General features: G+C 35.3%; 1 protein-coding gene across 3 annotated transcripts in view; it reads left to right on the top strand.

Annotated features, from left to right (window-relative positions):
• LOC125668032 (cadherin-23-like) overlaps nucleotides 1–21083 on the top strand; it is a 54090-nt gene that overhangs the window by 21087 nt on the left and 11920 nt on the right. For all 3 annotated transcript variants that reach the window (XM_056163830.1, XM_056163831.1, XM_056163832.1), the window contains 16 exons: nucleotides 282–374; nucleotides 632–643; nucleotides 8167–8283; nucleotides 8907–9032; nucleotides 9812–9884; nucleotides 9997–10118; nucleotides 12111–12299; nucleotides 12583–12741; nucleotides 14165–14326; nucleotides 14584–14648; nucleotides 14798–15086; nucleotides 16298–16555; nucleotides 16670–16739; nucleotides 18216–18664; nucleotides 19708–19846; nucleotides 20815–20933. In XM_056163830.1, coding sequence (XP_056019805.1) covers nucleotides 282–374; nucleotides 632–643; nucleotides 8167–8283; nucleotides 8907–9032; nucleotides 9812–9884; nucleotides 9997–10118; nucleotides 12111–12299; nucleotides 12583–12741; nucleotides 14165–14326; nucleotides 14584–14648; nucleotides 14798–15086; nucleotides 16298–16555; nucleotides 16670–16739; nucleotides 18216–18664; nucleotides 19708–19846; nucleotides 20815–20933 — 2442 coding nt within the window. The remainder of the gene's footprint in view (nucleotides 1–281; nucleotides 375–631; nucleotides 644–8166; nucleotides 8284–8906; nucleotides 9033–9811; nucleotides 9885–9996; nucleotides 10119–12110; nucleotides 12300–12582; nucleotides 12742–14164; nucleotides 14327–14583; nucleotides 14649–14797; nucleotides 15087–16297; nucleotides 16556–16669; nucleotides 16740–18215; nucleotides 18665–19707; nucleotides 19847–20814; nucleotides 20934–21083) is intronic.

The following is a 21083-nucleotide window of genomic DNA, read 5'->3' as shown; positions in this document are numbered from 1 at the left end:
TTGAATACTCTTACCTTGTTAATAACCTTTGAACAGTAAGTTATAAAGCTTTGAAATTTCACATGAGTATTCTTTGTGACAAGACCTTTCCGAGGGTATCAATATTTTTTACTCTGTGATCTTGACCTTGGAGTTCGCTTATAACTTTTGAACAGTAAGTGCTAGAGCTTTGATATTCCACATGCTTATTTCTTGTGACAAGACCTTTCCATGGGTACCTAAATGTTTGACCCTTGACCTTGGAGTTTGTCCGAAGTTAGATGTCGCATTGTTTTCTACAGAATTACCCAGTGAACACCGCAGTACAGGGTTTGACTATCAAAGCAGATGACCCGGACAACGGAGCGGGGGGAAAGGTGACCTATCGTATCAAGGTAACTCACCGCAACTGCTAAGTATGCTTTTCCTATTTTTTTTTTCAAATGATGATTGCATATGATTTGCAGGTTTTTCATTTAACTGTCATTTAATCCACGAATTTATACTTTTATCGAAAAACCATCTTTCTATAACAAATACGATTTAGAGACTTGAAGAATTTTGAATATAAGGTTCTTGAATATAATACATGAATCTGAAATTTTTGTCCATTCAATTATCCTCTGATTTTTATTTAAATTTCCATTTCTAGACAACGGGTCAGGTAAGTGAGACATTTATTAGTAGTAGTAGTAGCAGCACACACATCAAGAATTGAAGAAACGTCAAAGTAAGCGGAACGTTAAATGTCTATTGTAATGAGTAATGAACTATACAATGGGCTTATACCTTCCAAACACTGAAGTGACTCAGACTAATGGAATAGTCCGAGATCCTGTTTACCCCTATTTGAATGGGTATAACCCTTTGCTATATAAGAGGCTGCAGAGGCAGCATTTATCATTCGTAAGCAGCCCGCTGTTGGTGGAAGTAAGCCAGAATTAGAAGGTAAACTATTAAAGAATTAATAGTGAAAAGAATTTGAAAAGTTAGGGTAGAAATATAAGCCACTGGTGAAAGACAAACTAAGGAATTGTGGTGAGGTACAAGGCGTAGTAATCCTGAATAAGGGTGAGGCACCGAGTACTCACAAGCAATAGTAACTTAGTTTCGGAACCAGGTGCAAAGTGCCCAGCCATCTCTACAGAACCGTGTGAATAGAACCCCGGCTTGTGTCCCAGTGTATGTTTAAGAAAAACAGAACCCGGGACAAGTATCCCAGTAAATCAGAATAATCCTTTTAAATGATAGTGATTCTATGTATTTAATTTTTGGCCCAAGTAGAGCCCGAGGAAAATTCCATACATGTATATATATTTGGAGTTCACGAGATCCCTTTATCCTTTGAAATGAACCCTTAGAAAACACGTTACATTTTGGTGGCAGCTGGTTCAAGGGATAGGGTATATTTGATTGTTATATTTACAATATAAAGTTGATTAAACTAAATAGATTGTATCCTTCACTGGGTTCTGGGGGACCAGGTTGAAATACAGGGTGCCGAGTGCTGTGTGCACTGTGTTACATATGTTCACGACAGTAAGAGTTAGCATAGTAGAGTCTTGGATATTGTTGTTTGGTCACTTGATATATGTATAAAGTATATAAAGAAATAACGATGGGTGACCATGAATCAGAACTTTGGGCAGATCTTGAAGAAATTGACGTTCGACGGCGACAATTGGGGGAAAACTTAGAAAAGTTAAGGTCTACGACAAGCACGGTAAATGTTAAATCCTCGCTTGTGTCTGATTCTGGTGTAGACTTGGGACAAAAGACTTGTGAGGACAGCATAGAGGAGTTGATGGGTAAAGCTGATATAAAGTTTACGACCACGAGCGCAAGTAAAATGAAAGAGTTTACATGTGGATGTGGGGAAGCTCAGAACCAAGGTTATGATTTCCATGTTCCTGGAAACAACGGTATTTGGGGAAGAAGCAATGCGTATACTACACCAAAGCCAATATACTCTGGGGTGTCAAAGGGTGAATCAGAATATACCTATGCACCTCGAATCCCAACTTCGCATGTACACTGGAGTACTTTAAGTGTAATCTCAATGTCAACACCCACAAGTGTTACCTGGAGTCTTACAAGAGACAGAGATCGGAGGCCTGCTGTACCGAGTACGCCATTCGGTGCAGCGTTACCAGTGAATGAAGGCAGTGATAGTTCTGTTCCCAGTGATACGTTAGGTAAAACTGACATGCAGCCTGCGACATTTGATGATACTGGGTCCTGGGTTGATTACAAGGCTCATTTTGAGGCATGTAGTAGCATCAATATGTGGAATGATAGACAAAAGGGCTTGTACTTGGTTACATCCTTAAGAGGCCAAGCACAAACAGTGCTTGGGAACATGAAAATAGATCATGTTTGTGCATATAGAGATCTGTGTGAAGCTTTAGAGGCAAGGTTTGCGCCGATAAATCAGACCGAACTTTACAGAGCCATGTTAAAGGAAAAGCCCCAGAAGCCGAGGGAGACGTTACCTGAACTAGGGGAAAGTATACGACGACTAACACATTTAGCGTATCCGACAGCACCACATGAGGTCACAGAGATGATTGCTAAGGACCAGTTCGTTGACGCCTTAACCGACTTTGATATGCGCCTAAGAATCCAACAGTCCCGTCCTAAATCTTTAAACGATGCAGTTCGACTTGCCGTGGAGATTGAAGCCTTTTGTAGAGCTGAACGCCAGAGAAGACATGATGTTGGTTTTGCAAGAACAGCACATGGTCTAGAAGCAGATGTAAAGGTACGGGAAGATTTAAAACAATTACGGGATGAGCTACGATCGTCACTACGAGACTTTGAGAACAAAATAGCTACTTTGTCAGAACAAAGAGAGCCCAGTAGACAACTGAAAGCAGAGGAATCGAGTTCAGTACAAAGTTACAACCAAACAAAGTCCCCGTTTAAGTGTCATAACTGTGGTAAGCGAGGCCACAGAGCTAAAGACTGTTATGTTAAAAGGAAAATAGGGGGCGATTCTACAAAGAGCAATGTACTTACACCATGTCCAAAGGAAGCAGTAGAAGAAAAAGAGACGACAGAGTGTAAATCAAAGAATACGAAGTCGAGTATGGGTTCAGTTACTCAGACACGAGTTGATATTCAGTCCGGGTTATTTTTAAAGGCCACTGTAAATAAAGTATCTTGTTCTTTGTTGGTGGATACGGGCGCTACTCTGACGATTATGTCAGGTAAAGTTTTTGAGAACATACTTAGGACTAAAAGTGTTGATCTGATGCTCGTGACTCAGAAAGTCGTACTAGCTGATGGAACGCCATTGCAAGTGCAGGGTAAGTACACGTTCCACTTTATGTTGGGAAATCAAGAGTTTACTTTTGAGGCAGTTGTAGCAGACATCAGTACAGACAGTATTTTGGGTTTAGATTTCCTGAAACATAACAAATGTTTGGTGGATGTGTCTTCAGGAAAAATGTATGTTGGAGGAACTGAACATGAGCTTCATCTTGAGGGTCACTTAGGTTGTTTCAGAGTTAGTCTGAAGGAGACAATATCAATTCCACCAAGGAGTGAAATGATCTGTCCTGGACAGTTACTTGCCCCTGCAAATATTAATTGCCAAGGACCATTAGTAATTGAGGCATGTGAAAAGTTTCAGAAAACCGGTAAATCTCTGGCTTCGAGATCATTGATCAAACCTAGAGAAAACGTCATGATTATGCCTTCCACAAAAATAACCCCTAGAAAGCCTGGCCTTCTATGTTCCATTTGCCTCCATCGCCACCCTTCACAAGAGAAATGACGAGAACATCTCTTAGCATGTGCCACTGATAACATGAATAAACGACGCTTTGAATGTAACCAGTGCAACAAGGCATTTGCCAAACATTCGCTTCTTATCAAGCACCAGAAGAGATTACACTCCAATACTTCTAGTCTGTCAGATGGAGAAGGAAATGCCCCACAGAGCTCGTCAACTGTAGTTATGGAAAATGATGACTGTGATTCTGAATGGCAAGATGATCCAGGTGATCTTCTTTATGAGACAGAATTGGAAATAGGCAGAGTTATCAGAAAGAAGACTTCGCCAAGTATCCCTGGTGTTAAGCGAAAAGCAGACGAGCTTCTCAACAAGGTGCCAGACCAACCTGAGGACAAAGGATCGAGAGCGTTAGATGATGATAAGGATCAGGAGGCGCCCTTGGTTCTGCATCATTGTCCCTGCTGTAGAGATCGCGTCACTAGGTTGGATGAAAGCACCCAGGCGGACACAGGTCGCCACCAGAGAACAGTCAGAGTAATAAGAAAATACCAGAGGATGGAGAATGTGTAGAGAGAGTGGAGGAAGACATTTGGAATGACTAATTTCAGGGACGATGTGGCAAAGAAAGAATTTTTATGAAACCATTGTTGTAAATTCTTGATATGACTGGGTAATAGAAAGGAATTCTTTACCTACTTTATACTTAACCTATTTGATTTTTTTATTGCTTTTGTAAACAAATGAATAAATGAAAATAAACATGCGGGTCGCAAGTATACAGAGGCGTGGGTAGTGTAATGAGTAATGAACCATACAATGGGCTTATACTTTCCAAACACTGAAGTGACTCAGACTAATGGAATAGTCCGAGATCCTGTTTACCCCTATTTGAATGGGTATAACCCTTCGCTATATAAGAGGCTGCAGAGGCAGCATTCATCATTCGTAAGCAGCCCGCTGTTGGTGGAAGTAAGCCAGAATTAGAAGGTAAACTATTAAAGAATTAATAGTGAAAAGAATTTGAAAGGCTAGGGTAGATATATCAGCCACTGGTGAAAGACAAACTAAGGAATTGTGGTGAGATACAAGGTGTAGTAATCCTGAATAAGGGTGAGGCACCGAGTACTCACAAGCAATAGGAACTTAGTTTCAGAACCAGGTGCAAAGTGCCCAGCCATCTCTACAGAACCGTGTGAATAGAACCCCGGCTTGTGTCCCAGTGTATTTTTAAGAAAAACAGAACCCAGGACAAGTATCCCAGTAAATCAGAACAATCCTTGTAAATGATAGTGATTCTATGTATTTAATTTTTGGCCCAAGTAGAGCCCGAGGAAAATTCCATACATGTATATATATTTAAAGTTCACGAGATCCCTTTATCATTTGAAATGAACCCTTAGAAAACACGTTACACTATATTTTGACGTCATGGATAATGTACAATAATGATCTGGAAAAAGTACGGGAAAATCATAGGCAATTATAAAAAAAAAAACTATTAAGCTTTGGCTTTAGAATACCAATGAAATGTTATTCTTTTTCCCGTTTCTGAATAGCACTGACACATCTCAGTTTATGAAATGGGAAAATGTTAAATCGTTTTTTACCACACGTTTCCAGGTGTGCACTTAAGGCCAGATGATATAAACAAATTTTTCTACCTTTAGCACTGAAGAGTTCCCATGGTAAAAAAAATAGTTTGGTTGGTTTTGGTTTTCTCATTTATAGTTGTTTGGAACTCTTCTGTGTTTTAAGAGCAGGAAGGGGGGTCAGTAAACAATGTAAACAATTATGGTGCCAGAATCATTCAGGAGGAAATAATCAGGAAAAATTATTGGTAAAAAACGTCATCAAAGATTACAGAATGCTACGAAAGGTAATTATCCCTTGGATGTAAGATAGTGAATGTTGATGCCAATAACAACGTGGTGATCGAGGAGAAGTTGGATGAATCAAGAAAAAATTGTTCCTCTGGTGATAATTCACAAGAATGCCTTGGAAATGAAGACACGTATCCATCTGATGTATCAGAGAGTGAGGAATCGGAAGAAGAGCATGAGGGGATGATTTGTTGGAGAAGTGGGAGACGAGTTGTGGAACTTGGAATTCAAGTGGACAATTTGGAAAAAGGTTGTGCTGCGTGTGGTAGACCACTAGATTTAATAACGCATAAGACATTGTGAGGACGAAAAACGGTATGGACTTGGATCATTGCTATATATGAGATGTCAGCAGGAAGCATGCAGCCATCTTTCTCCTGTTTTACTGGGAAACGTCATAATGTAGAAACTAACGTAAAATGGCACATCAAAGAGATCCTGTATTAGGCATTTCTTTATTTTTTCCCACAGATGAATAGCAAAGGAAAATCAAGAGTGACAAAACAAAAAAAACAAACAGTAAAATCATAAATGCCATTGTAAATTATTTTCAGAAGTTGTAAAATTTTACTCTTATATTATGGGAGATAACTCTTCTTTGTCTTGAGAAAATCAGCCGATGTGATTTTTACAATTTTGCTTCTACTCAGAAAATTCGCCCCGTATGGTATATGATTTTTAAGTTTATATTACACTTTAAACATTAAGTCAACATATTATGAAGTTTATCCTAATTTGTAAACCTTTACTGAGGGTGCAATGTCCATATATGTAATTTTATTGAAGCAGCAACTGATATTTTCCAAGTGTAAAATTTGTTATGCATTAATATTTTACATGTTATGTTGTAAATCTAATATCAGTACACTCTGTTCTCCCTGACAACCATTTTTTGAGGTATAGAAAAGGTAAACAAATGAAGAATAAACTAATTTACCATGATAACTATTGCTTTGTACTTTTTTGGAAATACGGAAAATATTTCACTCTCCAAGTCAAAGGAGAAAAGAATTCAAGGAATTATCCACATTTATAAAAGAATGACATCATATAAAGTCTCTTCGAAAGAAAAAAATTGTTTGTATCATCTGCCCTTAACTGGATTTGTCTGTATTCAGGTGTATCGATGTGCTGCTTATGTACACGTACACGGGCACGGAGAGTGTTTCCAGTTTCACCAATGTAATATTCCTTGCATCCAGGACATGTCCTTAGTCTTGGATTTTTGGGGTTTAGGTAGCATTTTTTTGTTTGGAATCAATAAATTAACAATTAGAGTAATGTAAAAAGGGCAAAATAGTAAAGGGTTTCCATATTGATTTTCATTACAGACACTACTGAAGTCATGTACCCTGTGTAGATTTTTATGAAATTTATCGGAAACCGTTTTCTGTTGTTATTTTAAAATAAAAACAACAAAATATTTTTTAATTGCATTTATTTATCAGGAAACATGTCAATAACTAAAACAAAAAAGTCATTTTCAATATGTTCATCAAGTTTTAGAATGATATGTGCAAAATTATTGAATTAGCATTATTCTCCAAAATGTTATAAAACAAACAAATGTGGACATATTTTCCTTATATCATGGTTTACCTATCATTTTGTCTGTTTATATTAGTAGATGTACATATGTTATAGTTATTTATGGAAAAAAATCCACACCTTTCCTTAATAATTTCAAATCTATAGCTTCCAGAGTATGTATACCACCTTGGGAAAAAAACACCGAAGTCTTACACCATACAGTTGAGCTATTCAAAATCATTCGTGGATAAAGATATTATGTAATTTCATGAAAAGACACATATAATGATTCTTTATCAACTTGGTAAAATGTTTGTGAAAAATAAAGGAAATCTATCGCATAATAGATTTGATAAAAATTGTAATGAAAACAGAGTTATTGCCCCTGGATTCAATATGTTGAAACATATCATTGATTATTCAAATATAACTATGACTTTTGAAATATTTTATGGGTAACAATATCTTAACAATAACTATTGAAAAAGACTCCAACAAAATTTATGTTTCAGTCATTAAATCATTGACTTTGCAAAATCTTATGACGTCACAGGAATGTGGAACTACGTTAACTTTAAATATTATTTATTTTATTAGCAGTAAACGCCAACTCAAAAATCTTAAGAGATTTACTTTATTAAGAGAACTCTGTTCCTCCCAATTTGATGATCATACTTATACAGTGTCAAAGTGTACGGACCCTCGATGCGGTACATGTGACTACATTACAGAAGGGACCAGTTATAATTTTAACGGACGAGAATTTAAAGTTAATGCTAACATGTCATGCGATAAAGTTAATAACAAACAAAACGTCTACTTATTGAAATGATCGAGCTAATTAATTAAGATTTAATTAGTTCCGTTCAGTCTTGATACTCGTTCTGATGAGACTTTTGAATTACACCATACAACCTGTGTTACACCCGAAAATTTCACAATGCAATGTCGTTGATCATTTTAGTGCTCTATATGTATATATGTGTAACACTTGAGTTTTATTGTCATTTTAGTTTATCATATAATTATTTCATCAAGGCTGAAAATTTGTATAGAGGCTATTTCGACATTAACCTGGATAGCGGCATCGTGACTCTAAAGAAGGAATTGGATTATGAAACGCTTACATTTCTACAATACAACGTCATAGCTACGGTAAGAATGCTATATGCAGTGGTTCAAATGAGCTTTCCTGATAAACTTTTTCGACAGGGGATGCTTGCTCCTCCAAGGCACCTGATCCGACCTCTGGTGTGTCCAGGGGTCCGTGTTTGCCCAACTGTCTACTTTGTATTGCTCATAGGTTATGGGATTGATCACTGTTCGTTATCTTCACCTTTCATATTTTCTTAGGATTTATTTCAGTCTCACTGACCCATCGATCAATCAGAACTATTTTCCCTGATTTTGTATTTCACTAAAGCGAAGAATAATGATTGTTTAAATCATGCCTCATGACATTACAAATTTATCATTATACCTGGTTTTCAAAATTTGATGCAAAATGCAGTTTCATAACATATAATTTATCATTTCTGAAATTAGGGTTGTTTAGTATATACTGTTATATTATGTATATCATAATGTGCAGTATTCGCCAGAAACCTGGCTACCATTTTGGCATTGTATTCGAGTGCGAAACGTAATCATATTATGCAAATTTTCAATATTTCCCTCAAACATATTAGGATTTGGTATTTACGGTTCGATAAAAGAAAGACTGATCACTACATATATATACAGTTATATGGTGCTATACATTGACTATTTGACTATAGGACGGCGCTCCCCCGCATCATAACACTACTGCGGAGCTCTTGGTCAAAGTTGTGGATGTCCAGGACAAGCCACCGGTGTTCATTGGATTACCTTATATGAAAGATATTCTTGAAACCACCCAGGGGGTAATGTCATAATCATTCCATGTTTTCGTATGTTTTCCAACTTTTTTGTACCAGTAATCAAAGACAAACATATGGTGATGACTTCAAGCATTTGTTTTCATTATTCCTTTAAGATGATGTAAGATATGTATCTGAAATTTATGTCCTCAGAACTTGATGTTGATTTACACATTTTAACGTAGTTCCACCCTCCTGTGACGTCATAAAATTTCGCAAACTCAATGAATTATTAAGATTTATGCATGACAGAACCATAAATTTTGTTGGAGTCTTTTTCAATAATTAATGTAAAAAAAAACTTGTTAACCATAAAATATTTTAAAAGTCTAAGTTATATATGAATAATCAATTATATGTTTCAAAACATTAAATCCATGAACAATAACTCTGTTTTTATAGAATCCTTTATCAAGTCCATTATGTGATAGATTTCCTTTATTTTTCACAAACATTTTGTATATTTTTTAAAGAAAAAGTTTCATGAAATTATTATGAATACTATTATATCGTTTTAATCAGATCTCGTATAACTTTGATAATGCTCTTTAAGGAAAATTGCGATTTTCTGACGTTGATAATTGATATAAATTTTATTAATACCGCAAAATACTTATTTTATCATTTCTATGTGTTACAAAGATGTACTATGAAAGGTTGAAGAAAGGTTTGAAGAATCAACAATCAAATATATTATTGAATCGATAATTCTAGAAGGATAGAATTACCTTTTAAAAAACTTAACACCAAATTTTCGTCTGACATCGCTTCTTTATCCACAGAGTATCTTTAACGTTAGTGCAATTGATGGAGACCTCGGTATTCCAAGACAAGTTGGATACGGACCTCTCAATGGTATAGCATACCCGCATTCTAACAAAACCCCACGCTTTATTTTCGTTTTTAAAATGTGGAAAATGCAGTGCTTTTATGCAGTGAATTTGACATTTGAATCTTCCATCGCAAGGTTCGTGTTCCGAATATCTCGACATCAACGCAACATCGGGCGAGATTAAAGTGACGAAAGCGCTGGACAGAGACATGGGAATCATCTATGACGTCCAGGGGGTTTGTTTTATCACAGTTGAAGTAAGTGAGAATTTTACAATCAATGGTTATGTCTCTAATAATGGGTACTCTTTTCTCACTGTAAAGGGGGTGCGGGATAAAATATCTAAAAAAAAACCCAAAAATAATCATTTATATCTTAAAATTTACACAGAAACGAACATCATTAAGATTGCTCTTATTGCGCAGCTCAGTTAAGGTTCCAGTATGGAGGCGCGTCCTAATCTGTACAGGAATGTGTATTATGACGTCACACAAAAACAACAGATATCGCACCCTTCAAAATATCACGAAATAAAATAATTAATGATTCTGAAATGCACGAACGTATAACACGACACAGAACTTAACATTAGGCGTTTTTTTTTGTGTGTGTCGTTAATATAATCTGACATTTTAAAGGGACATGGACACGTTTTGAGCTGAAAATTTTCAAATTTTATGTTTTGATTTTTATTGTACAGAATATTTAACTAAGGTATTACTAGTGATCAGCAAAAATTTGAATGTCAGTAGTCATGGTACATAAGAGATACAGAGGTCACAAATAATCCTTGTTATGTAAACTAGGCTCGTGTAATGTTTTTGCTTACATAGGTTACATAAACTAGGAAAAGTTTCGTTTAAAGCAGATTGTTTTTCAATCATGAGTAAATTATTAACACAATTAAATATTTTCTAGTGTTTGGCACATCTCATTTTGTTTTAAACACACCATTTTCTATTAAACAATCTAATGTAAACAAAAACATGGCATGAACCTTGTTCACATAACAAAGGATTGCAAGTGCTGTATCTCACTTATAACTCAACTACTGATATTAAAATTTTGGTTGACCATTAGAAATACTTTAGTTAAGCACCCTGAACAACAAAAATGGGTAAATAAAATTTGAAAATTTTCAGCTCAAATCGTGGCCATGCCCCTTTAAGATTTATAAGCAAAACATTGATTGCGATACAATTGTCATAGTAAGATCGTCATGATAGTCTGACCCATTTCAATTGCAATAAATGGCGAATCAACTTTTTATCTGAATGAAAAAAAATATTTTACAATTAATTGGAAAAATGTTTGCAGATATCGCTGAAACATTTTGTATCCATTCCGTAGGAAAACATTAATGCTTTACTTATTTATAAGTGGACGAATGGTTGGGTCTTACAATTCGATTTATTGCAAGGGCATACCCTCAATGCATCACAATGGTTTTTTAAAAGTGAAAGGTACTGCTTTCCTTATCAAATTTAAGAAATAACTCATTAATTTGCAAATTAAAATGCAGTTAATTGACCGATAAAAAAATCAACACGCAATGCAATATCATTTCAACAATTATAAATCGAAATTTGTAGAACTCCGCAGCGTTTTCATAGCTACAGATATTGTTTAAAACGTTCATGTAACAAAGTTTTAATTTCAACCACATTATGCCCTTGCAATATCGAAATTCATTGATGACCTCAAATTCACAGGTATATTTGCTAAAACCACTTGACGCCGAATAAATTGATTAGGTTAGATTTGAAATATAATCATTCTGAGTTTGTATTTCTAGTTCATCATATTTTGAACCAATATATTTAAGTTCCAAAATATTCCATCTGTCCTGATAAATAATGTTTTCAATTGCATGTTTTCGGGGAAATTTCCATTAGCCACCTTAACTGTGCTGCGTATTTGATCACAATCATTATTAATCAAACTGGTATGAAAGACCTCATTTGCACTTGTACATTGATGTTCCCCCTGAGCTATGAGAATAACTTCATGTTGTACATCTATAATAGGAAAGTATTAATAGAAAATTATCATTTTCTCAAAAATCACTATAATATATTCCGTCAAATCAATGCGCAAGCATCCTTATATGAAGTCCGGTCTTTTTACGCCATGTGCTAGGGTGATGTCACAACAAGGTCTTGAGGTTTTCATGCTTATTGGAAATTTCACACTGCTTTGGTGAACTATGTGCTGCATGCAGCTCTTGTTTGTGTAACTTTTGTTGCTAGGCTTTCGAAGTTGGAGTAAATAAAACTAACTTTACCCGATCCACCACTGATTTCACTCTTACCATCAAAGACGTGAACGATAATCCACCAACGTTCCGAAACGAGAGCTACACGGGCAGAGTAAATGAGAATGCAGTTGGTATTCCCATCTCATTCAGCGAGAATATCCAAGTCCAAGACTTTGACCAGGTCTGTACATGTTCTGTAAGATGTTAGAATCCTCAAATCACAGATCGCCGAAATAGGGCTGAAATGTCACTCACTCGAATGAAAACATCACACAATGTATCAATTAATACACAATATATCACACAATACACAATATATCACACAATATATCACACATCACACAATGTATCACACATCACACAATGTATCAATCAACCAATACGTTTTATTCGAATATTCTTACTGTTCTCATGTGCCAATTGAATTGATTTTGGCTGGAAAAACCGTCCATTTTATTCTTCAGAATGGCAATAACCAGATTAATTTAACGGTGCACAACACAGACCTGTCCCTGTCTGACGCTGTAGAGGCTTCTCCACGTCAGGTATTAGGCAGTGGAATCGTTCTCCTCCGTCTCATAAAGGAATTGGACTATGAAGAAATGCAGTTGGTTGAACTCGTGGTAAAATTTAATTGTAAACTGTACATGCATTAATACTGTTAGACATTGAAACTATATGTGATACACATGTATATGATGAATGTTAAGATGTTAAACTTATACGGTACCAATTTTGATGCACCAGATGGGCATTTCGACAAATAATGTTTCATCAGTGATGCTCAACCGAAATTTTTGAAATCCGAAATAGCAGTAACAATAAACTTGTAAGAGCTATTTTAGGGGGAAACAGAGGGCCAACAAGTGGAGTCAAATTCGTCTAAGGATAAGAGCTATGCATGAGGGAGATAATCCTTAATTTTGAAATGAATTTCTAAATTTTACCACAGTAATTAAATATACATCCGTATCAGATTCAATATATAAATTTACTTTTTGCAACATTGATGAAGTTATAATGAATAATTACGAGTCCTTTATATTGCTCTCAATATTCGAATTTAATTGATTTATTTTACGACATGAAAGGTGAAGATATCAAACAGAGATTAATCTCATAACTCCTATAAGCAATTCAAAATAGAGAGTTGGGCAAACATATATACGACATATATATGCATTAAAGACATTTGCATCGTCATACCAAAGATAGAAATATCACCGCAAAATACACCATAACCTTATAATGTGACCTTGTATTATGACCTTGTGACCTGACTAGAAAATACAAGTAGACATGTCTGTAGAGAATGAAAGGTATTTCATAAAAGTGTTAGTCACATTCAATTATTTGACAAGAAATAATAGGCTAGTTATACTTCTCCACCTGTAATCACCTTAGTTACAATAAAGTATGAGAATGATTTAGATAAGGACATTTCACTAGAAATTCACAGCATCATTCCGACCACGCTTTATCTCGTCATCTTATGATACATTACAAGTATGTGGCGAGTTTCTGAATAAGGCATTTGGATAATCCTCCTGAATTCTTAAAAGAGCGCAATACTATTATTATAATAATGAATGATGATAAGATTTCTTTCACAGATGAATGCCGTCGACGCAAAGAATAATGTGACCTTGTATTATGACCTTTTGACTCGACTAAAAATACACGTAGCGGAATGAGAGGCATTTCCAACGAAAATGATGCTTTATGTTTATTGTATCTGAAACATTGCGTCTAGGTTACAGACTATAATATCTGTCACATTCAACTATATGACAAGAAATAATAGGCTAGTTATATATCTCCACCTGTAATCACCTTAGTTACAATATAGTATGAGAATGATTTAAATAAGGACATTTCACTCCAAGTTACCAGCATTATCCCAGCCATGTATGCTTTATCTCGTCACCAAATGATGCACTGCAAGTTTGTGGCGAGTTTCTGAAGAAAGGCTTTTGGAGAATTCTCCCGAATTCTTAAAAGAGTCCAATGATATGATAATAATGAAAGTTAAACTTTCTTTCACAGGTGAAGGCCGTCGACGTAAAGAATAATTCTCTCCTGAGTACATGCAACGTCACCGTGCAAATTGTCGATACTAATGACAATGACCCAATCTTTGAAAAACCAAACTATAATTTTAGTGTGACTGAAAATAGCTGCGATAACACAGTGGTCGGTGCGATAAATGTAAGTCTTACAAATGAAATTAAAGGACACATCGCATGTTTCCAAAGAACACATAATTATATGCATTTTATGCATTTTGTCTTTATTATGCTGATAGTAATTAATTTTAATAGTTACTTCACTGAAATATAGCGATAATTAGCCACAATACCGATTGAAATTTAGGCCTCGATTTCAAATCGTCTCGTTAATTTGTTAGGTAATCACGTGGTACAGTTACATCACATGCGCCCTTCTGATACATCTTTGTATTTTAGGCCACAGATAAAGACTCCGATGAATACGGACATGTTTCTTATAAAATCAAAGGATATGAAAACAAGTAAGATGAGATAAATAGATGTACATTCATTTTATGCACGAAACCTACAAAACTCGAACACAGCTGTAATGTAAAAGGTTTCTAAATGAATTTGAAACACACACAGAGATCTCAATATATGTATATATATATATACCGTTATATATCAGGTTTGGAATAGACAACACTAGCGGCCAGATATACGTGTCTTCAGAAAACAGCTGTAAATGCACAAATATTAGCTGTGAAAACAGTGATCTGAATAGAGAGAGATTATCCGTGTATTACCTGACTGCCGAGGCTGAAGACGGAGGAGGAAAGCGAACTTCAGTCCAGGTTGATATACATCTTACCGACGAAAATGACAATACCCCTCGCTTCCGATATCAAACTTATGAAGTCAGCATTCAGGAAAACTCTACAATATTTTCTACCGGTGACAAAACTTTTACTGTTGAGGTATGTTAAGTCCACTATTCGTAATCTGTCATTTGGATACTACAGTTGATCTATTTTATGTGATTTGTATGAATGACAATATATCTAAGTTATATAAAAGGTGCAGTTATATTGATGTGTATAACAAATCCAATGTATGAAATAGGGACCTTAGCTTGGATAGCTAATTCAATAAAAAGCATAAAGATAGAATAAAAGATAACGCAAGAAAAAAATCTTGTCAGAATTGTATAAGGAGCGTGACAAAGGTTAGCTACCTGTTCCATTGTGCTGTAGAGAGTTACAAAGATTGCACGATTTTTCAAAGTTAAATAATCGTATTTTCTTTATTTCCAATCACATTACAATATGATATTCAACAACAAACATAGAAATGGAGAGAAAACGTATATCTTTGAGTAAAACATGTTTAGACTCCATCAAGAAAGAAGGTTTGTTTTCAAAGTACACAATGTTCGTAAGGAAACCTACTATACACAAAAAATAACGATTCACAATACTGATGGAATATGTATTATTTCAATGTTTCAATATGTGATCACAATATCACCGGCGTAATATATGTACGCACGTATTTGTGCAATGTTCAAATAATTCAAATCATTTTCGAGGTACTTAAACGTGAAAATCACACGGAGTTCTACATCATTTACTATTACATCATGGCATAAACTAATTACGCCGTACCTTGTCTAGAATTGACAACAAACAGGGCTTTGTTTGGTAGTTCTTAAAATTAGAGAATATAGATCGTCGGTGTTGAGCAAAAACACGCATATTCACGTTGAACATATGTATATGAAAGTGAACAATCTCATAGCTCCTATAAGCAATACAAAACAGAGAGTTGGGCAAACACGGACCCCTGGACATACCGGAGGTGGGATCAGGTACCTAGGAGGAATGAGCATCCCCTGTCGACCGGGCACACCCGCCGTGAGCCCTATATATATATATATATATATATATATATATATATATAATACCCATTTGGTATTGCACGACGTATATACGGAGTCTTTTTTTCTTTAACCAACTTTGTGTTAACATTGCTTATTTCCTAACACACTTAAACGTTGGTTTTTTACACACCAAGTGCATATCGGGTTTCATCTTCATACTTAGTATGGAAGCCTTGTATTTTCAAATTCTTGATATTATTCCCAGGACCAAGTGAACAATCGTACATGTACTTTATTCTTTATTTATAGGCACTGGACGACGATGAATTAAACAGTGAAAACAGTCGTGTATCTTATTGTGTTGTGGGTAAAGACGATCGCTGTGCTAATCACACACATTTTGAGATAGATCAAAATGGAACCATAAAATGTATGAGAGAGTTAGATTTCGAAGAATTACCTCCGCGGCCCGACACTGATAGAAGGGATCTTATATTGCAAATTATGGCTTATGATTTCGGTTCCCCTAGTTTGAACTCCACCGTAAATGTGACAGTCAACATTCAGGTAATTTCAAGTTCCTTTCGTGTTTAACGTAATGGACAGTCATTCTTATAATGTATATTTGTTTGTCGACGTGTTTATCATCGTCAGGGTTAAACCTCTCGATTTATTTTGTAGGACAAGAACGACAACGAACCAATATTCAATACAACATACTGTGGGAATGTTGAAGAAAATTCTCAGAGTGGTATTATACGTTTTACTTAAAGATCATTGCAGAGTTGTCTTTTATAGAATCAATTAACTAGAAATGGCAAATCTTAGCCGATACTTTACCAAGATCTTCGCTTTCAGGACCACAAAAAAGAATTTAACGTTTAATATGGAATCTTATTGACTGATTAATTGTATATTGTTTAACATCCTTCTTGAGAATATTTCACTCACATGGAGACGTCACCATTGCCGATGAAGGGCTGCATAATTTAGGCCTATGCTCTGCGCTTATGACCATTGAGCAGGGAGGGATCTTTATCGTGCCACACCTGCTTTGATACGGGACCTCAGATTTTTGCGGTCTCATCCGAAGGACCGCCTCATTTAGTCGTCTCTAACAACAAGCAAGGAGCCCGGGTACTGAGGAATTATTCTAACCCGGATCGGAAACCTTGCTAAGTAATGAGAATTAAGATGCTTAAAAAATCACAAAGCATGATGTGTAGAATAAGTTTTGTCCAAAACCATATGCAAATCCAGATCCAGATCCATGATGAGATCATCATGTTTTACTTATGCTTATCAAGGTTTTCTCACGACATATTTAACAGGATTAAAATCCGTTAAATCAGCATTTGTCTTTTATCATAGATTAACGATCATACCCCAACCGCTAGGAACAGGAAGGGGTCACAATTGGGGTTTAAAATGAAATACAGCTGAAGGCAGATAGAAACTTTGAAAGCCTTTATTGACGGATACAAACATTGATGCCTCTTCAGTTACCGGTTTTTTATTTACTATAGTTAGGGCTAAACGATTAATTGTTATATACAAGCATGCTGTCTCCACAGAAGTTCTAACACACTAACGTCTCTTGTAATCTCAGTTGACTACTTTCAATTAAAAAAATTTTTTTTTGAGGATTCTTTAAGTTATTCTATATTCATATAAACAGAGCGAAAGAAACACAACATAGCTTGAACAGGTAGTGAGTATGCATCCCAAGTAGTGACAAGTTATTTCAAAAAGTCCTTTAAATCAGTTTCTATTTATTTACGGAATAAATCTCTTAAGTTGTTTGTACCGTATATTAGGTGATGTTTAACAACAATGGGAACATGGAATAATTTGTAGGATATTGACGATTATGTTTATACCTGTATCTTCCATAATACAACCTAGATATGTTTTGATAGTGCTAACTTTATGGTGCAAGGTGAAGATAACGAACAGTGATCAATCCCATAACTCCTACAAGCAATACAAAATAGATAGTTGGGCATACATGGACCCCTGGACACACCAGAGGTGGGATCAGGTGCCTAGGAGGAGTAAGCATCCCCTGTAACTCATGACGTCTCAATATGAGTGTAAAATGCTCGACATGACGTAACACAAACACACAACACATTTTCATTGTTTTGTGATATACATGTTGATGTTAAGATGAAGGGAACAGAAAGAAATAACATTGATAATGTTGATGTACATTTTTCTCTCGCAGGTACATACATTTTAACAGTTTCAGCTTACGATGCTGACGGAACAGCGCCCAACAATGAAATCTCATACTTCATATTCTCTGGGGGCTCTGATCAATTCAAAATGGATGGCGATTCTGGAAATATTTCCGTTCAGATTGGTGCGAAGTTAGATAGGGAGAGTGTAGCAAATTATAGTATGACGGTAATTGCCATTGATAGAGGAAACCCGCAGAAAACCGGAACTACCAATGTTACCGTGGTGATTGATGATGTAAATGACACTCCTCCCGATTTTTTAAATCTTCCCGCTGAAATGCAAGTTGCAGAAAATGGGACAGATGATAGACCATTCTTTCAGTGTAGTGGCACCGATAAAGATAACAATTCTAAGCTTGTGTACTATATCAACGTGGAAGAGGTTTACTTCATCCATGGAAAGGGAAATAATTCGGATTTATCAAGAGTTAAGGTATGCATGTTGGACGATTCCTATTTTACAACATAGATTTATAGAGCATGAGAAATTCAATACTTTGGTATACCAGTGGAAATACAGCATATGAAATATTGTTGATGAAATTGCATGTTTTTATCTGTGTTGGTGAAGAAAGGCGATCTGTAAAATGCATGATCTACCGTCACATTTAAATACCAGTAGGCAAACTTCATTTATTTCGCATTGGCAGGTTTTCAAGGCGAGTCGCAATATACAGTATCAAATGATATACTTTGACTGAAATGTCCAGTTTAAGTAGTACACCACTATGGAAGGTGAATATAACGAACAGTGAATATGAATAAGAACTGACCCATACATACAGCTATTTTCAGACCTGGATCATTTAAACTGAAAGAAATGTAGACTGTTACGAGTCTCTGCTTATACAGTTTTGGTTCGTCAAATTTTCCTTCAGTTCAGGGATGAAGAAATCTCTATGTTTATACTAATTTTAGATTTTCTGTTCAGGGAAGATTTTTTTTTTTTATATTTGGTATGTGTTGTAAATATTATAGGCTTATTGAACATTGGTGAATATTGGCACGAGTTGGCTGTAGAAATGCACGAGCTTGCGAGTTCAATAACCCTTTTATTATATAGCTAAAATATTTAGTTGTTAAATTATATCCCTTTTCACTCAAAATACTCCAAAATAGACGAGAATTCATCAATATTGACATCTAAGATCAAAGTGTGCAATATCAGCATGCATTCCTAACTGTTCAATATTCGTCTGCCATTTTGGCTTGTTTACGTCGTTACAGTAAGGTCAATAGTGCACACTCATACTCGGAATGTTTCGGGCGCACACAATTTACGCAATGCAAAGTTAGCGTTCAATAAATTCTCAGGATATTGAACGCTAACATTCTCTAGATTTTACGCAGATTTTATAACAGACTATTTATTAAAACCTAATACAGTGTATTAGCACAAAATATCAATAAGATATTTATATACAATGTACTACTAGTCTGTATTCCTTTAACCAATTTTTTTTATGAAAATTTCAGAATTACTTCACGATCAATCACACAACAGGAGAAATATATGCTAGTGAGAAAATAGATGCCGAGAAGGAGGCTAGATTTGTTTTGATTGCAACCATAAATGACACAAACACTCGAAAACCATTCCGTGGCAGCGTCAAAGGTAACTACATGTGTGATAAAAGAAAATAATTATCCCCCTTTCTCTGTTTTGAGGAAGGAATGTAAATGTATGTGTAAAAAGCAAAATGTAATTTTTTCCAATTATTATATTTATCGTACACATTGTTAGTTTTATTTATGTATTGACAAATGAAAGATTATCAGACGACCAAGAATAAATCTAGAATGTTGACTAAGTACATGTACATTAAGAAGAAAAAAATCCGTATTTGGTAATCCTTATTATACACCGTACTGTAAGTCCCTCTTAAAAAGATGAAATTCTTCAAAACCATGCTTCAGTTTTAAACACATTTAATATCCCAGTCAATAGAACAAATAAAACCTATACTGGATTCCTGAACTTCAAACCAAAAATCCTTACAGAGATACATTGCTGGATCTAGTTAATTTTCTATTCAAACCCTTTCTTTGCTTTTCACGAAGATTGTAACTGCTGTAAAGGAGAATCCTCAAACGCCGCATTGTGCCACAAAATATGTCAGAGGTGATGTAAATTAATTATGGATCCTTAAACGTTTTAAAAACCTTTAAATAAAACTTTTCTCAAGCCACCAACCTCCAGATCATGACATAAACGATCTGATCACTGGATATGCGCGACGATTATAAAATACAAAAACATCGACGTGTAATATACAGTTAAGCAGTGATTGACATTTCCTCAGTGTCGGGACATTGATTGGGGACCTTAAGTCAATAAGAATCGCTTCTTAAATTGACCTCTTATAAATAGTTACTGTCAAAGTTATCAATTTGTTTTTTAAAGTTGTAATTACAATCATACACTGAAATGTTTAGAATCAAGTTGAGGACTAAAGTTACTTTTTATTTTCTATTACATCTCGGTGATCTTTTTAAATTTTGCTGATATATTTGATGACAGACAAAGCAAAAACCATTTGGCAATACAAGACTTCATACACTATTAGTCTCTTAACATTGCAGCACGTCTTTCTGTCAACATCACTGATAAAGACGATAATCCACCTGTCTTCTCGGAGAAATCGTTGTTTGCTGGAATTCTTCGAACTTCACCATTTGGAACACATGTTTTTGATTTGAAAGTAAGGATTTGAAATGTAACATGTTCAGGTTGATTTGATTTGTTCGTGATTGTTAAAATTGGTACATGTATATACATGTACGTGACTTAAAGGTTGGATGGTTTATGCCTTTAGGGAATATACCACATTGTACATTTAGTACGTGTATAT

This window comes from Ostrea edulis, chromosome 4 (genome assembly GCF_947568905.1).
Source record: "Ostrea edulis chromosome 4, xbOstEdul1.1, whole genome shotgun sequence".
Lineage (NCBI taxonomy): Eukaryota > Metazoa > Mollusca > Bivalvia > Ostreida > Ostreidae > Ostrea > Ostrea edulis.
The sequence above is the reverse complement of the archived record's forward strand: the minus strand, read 5'-3'. Positions and strand labels throughout refer to the sequence as shown.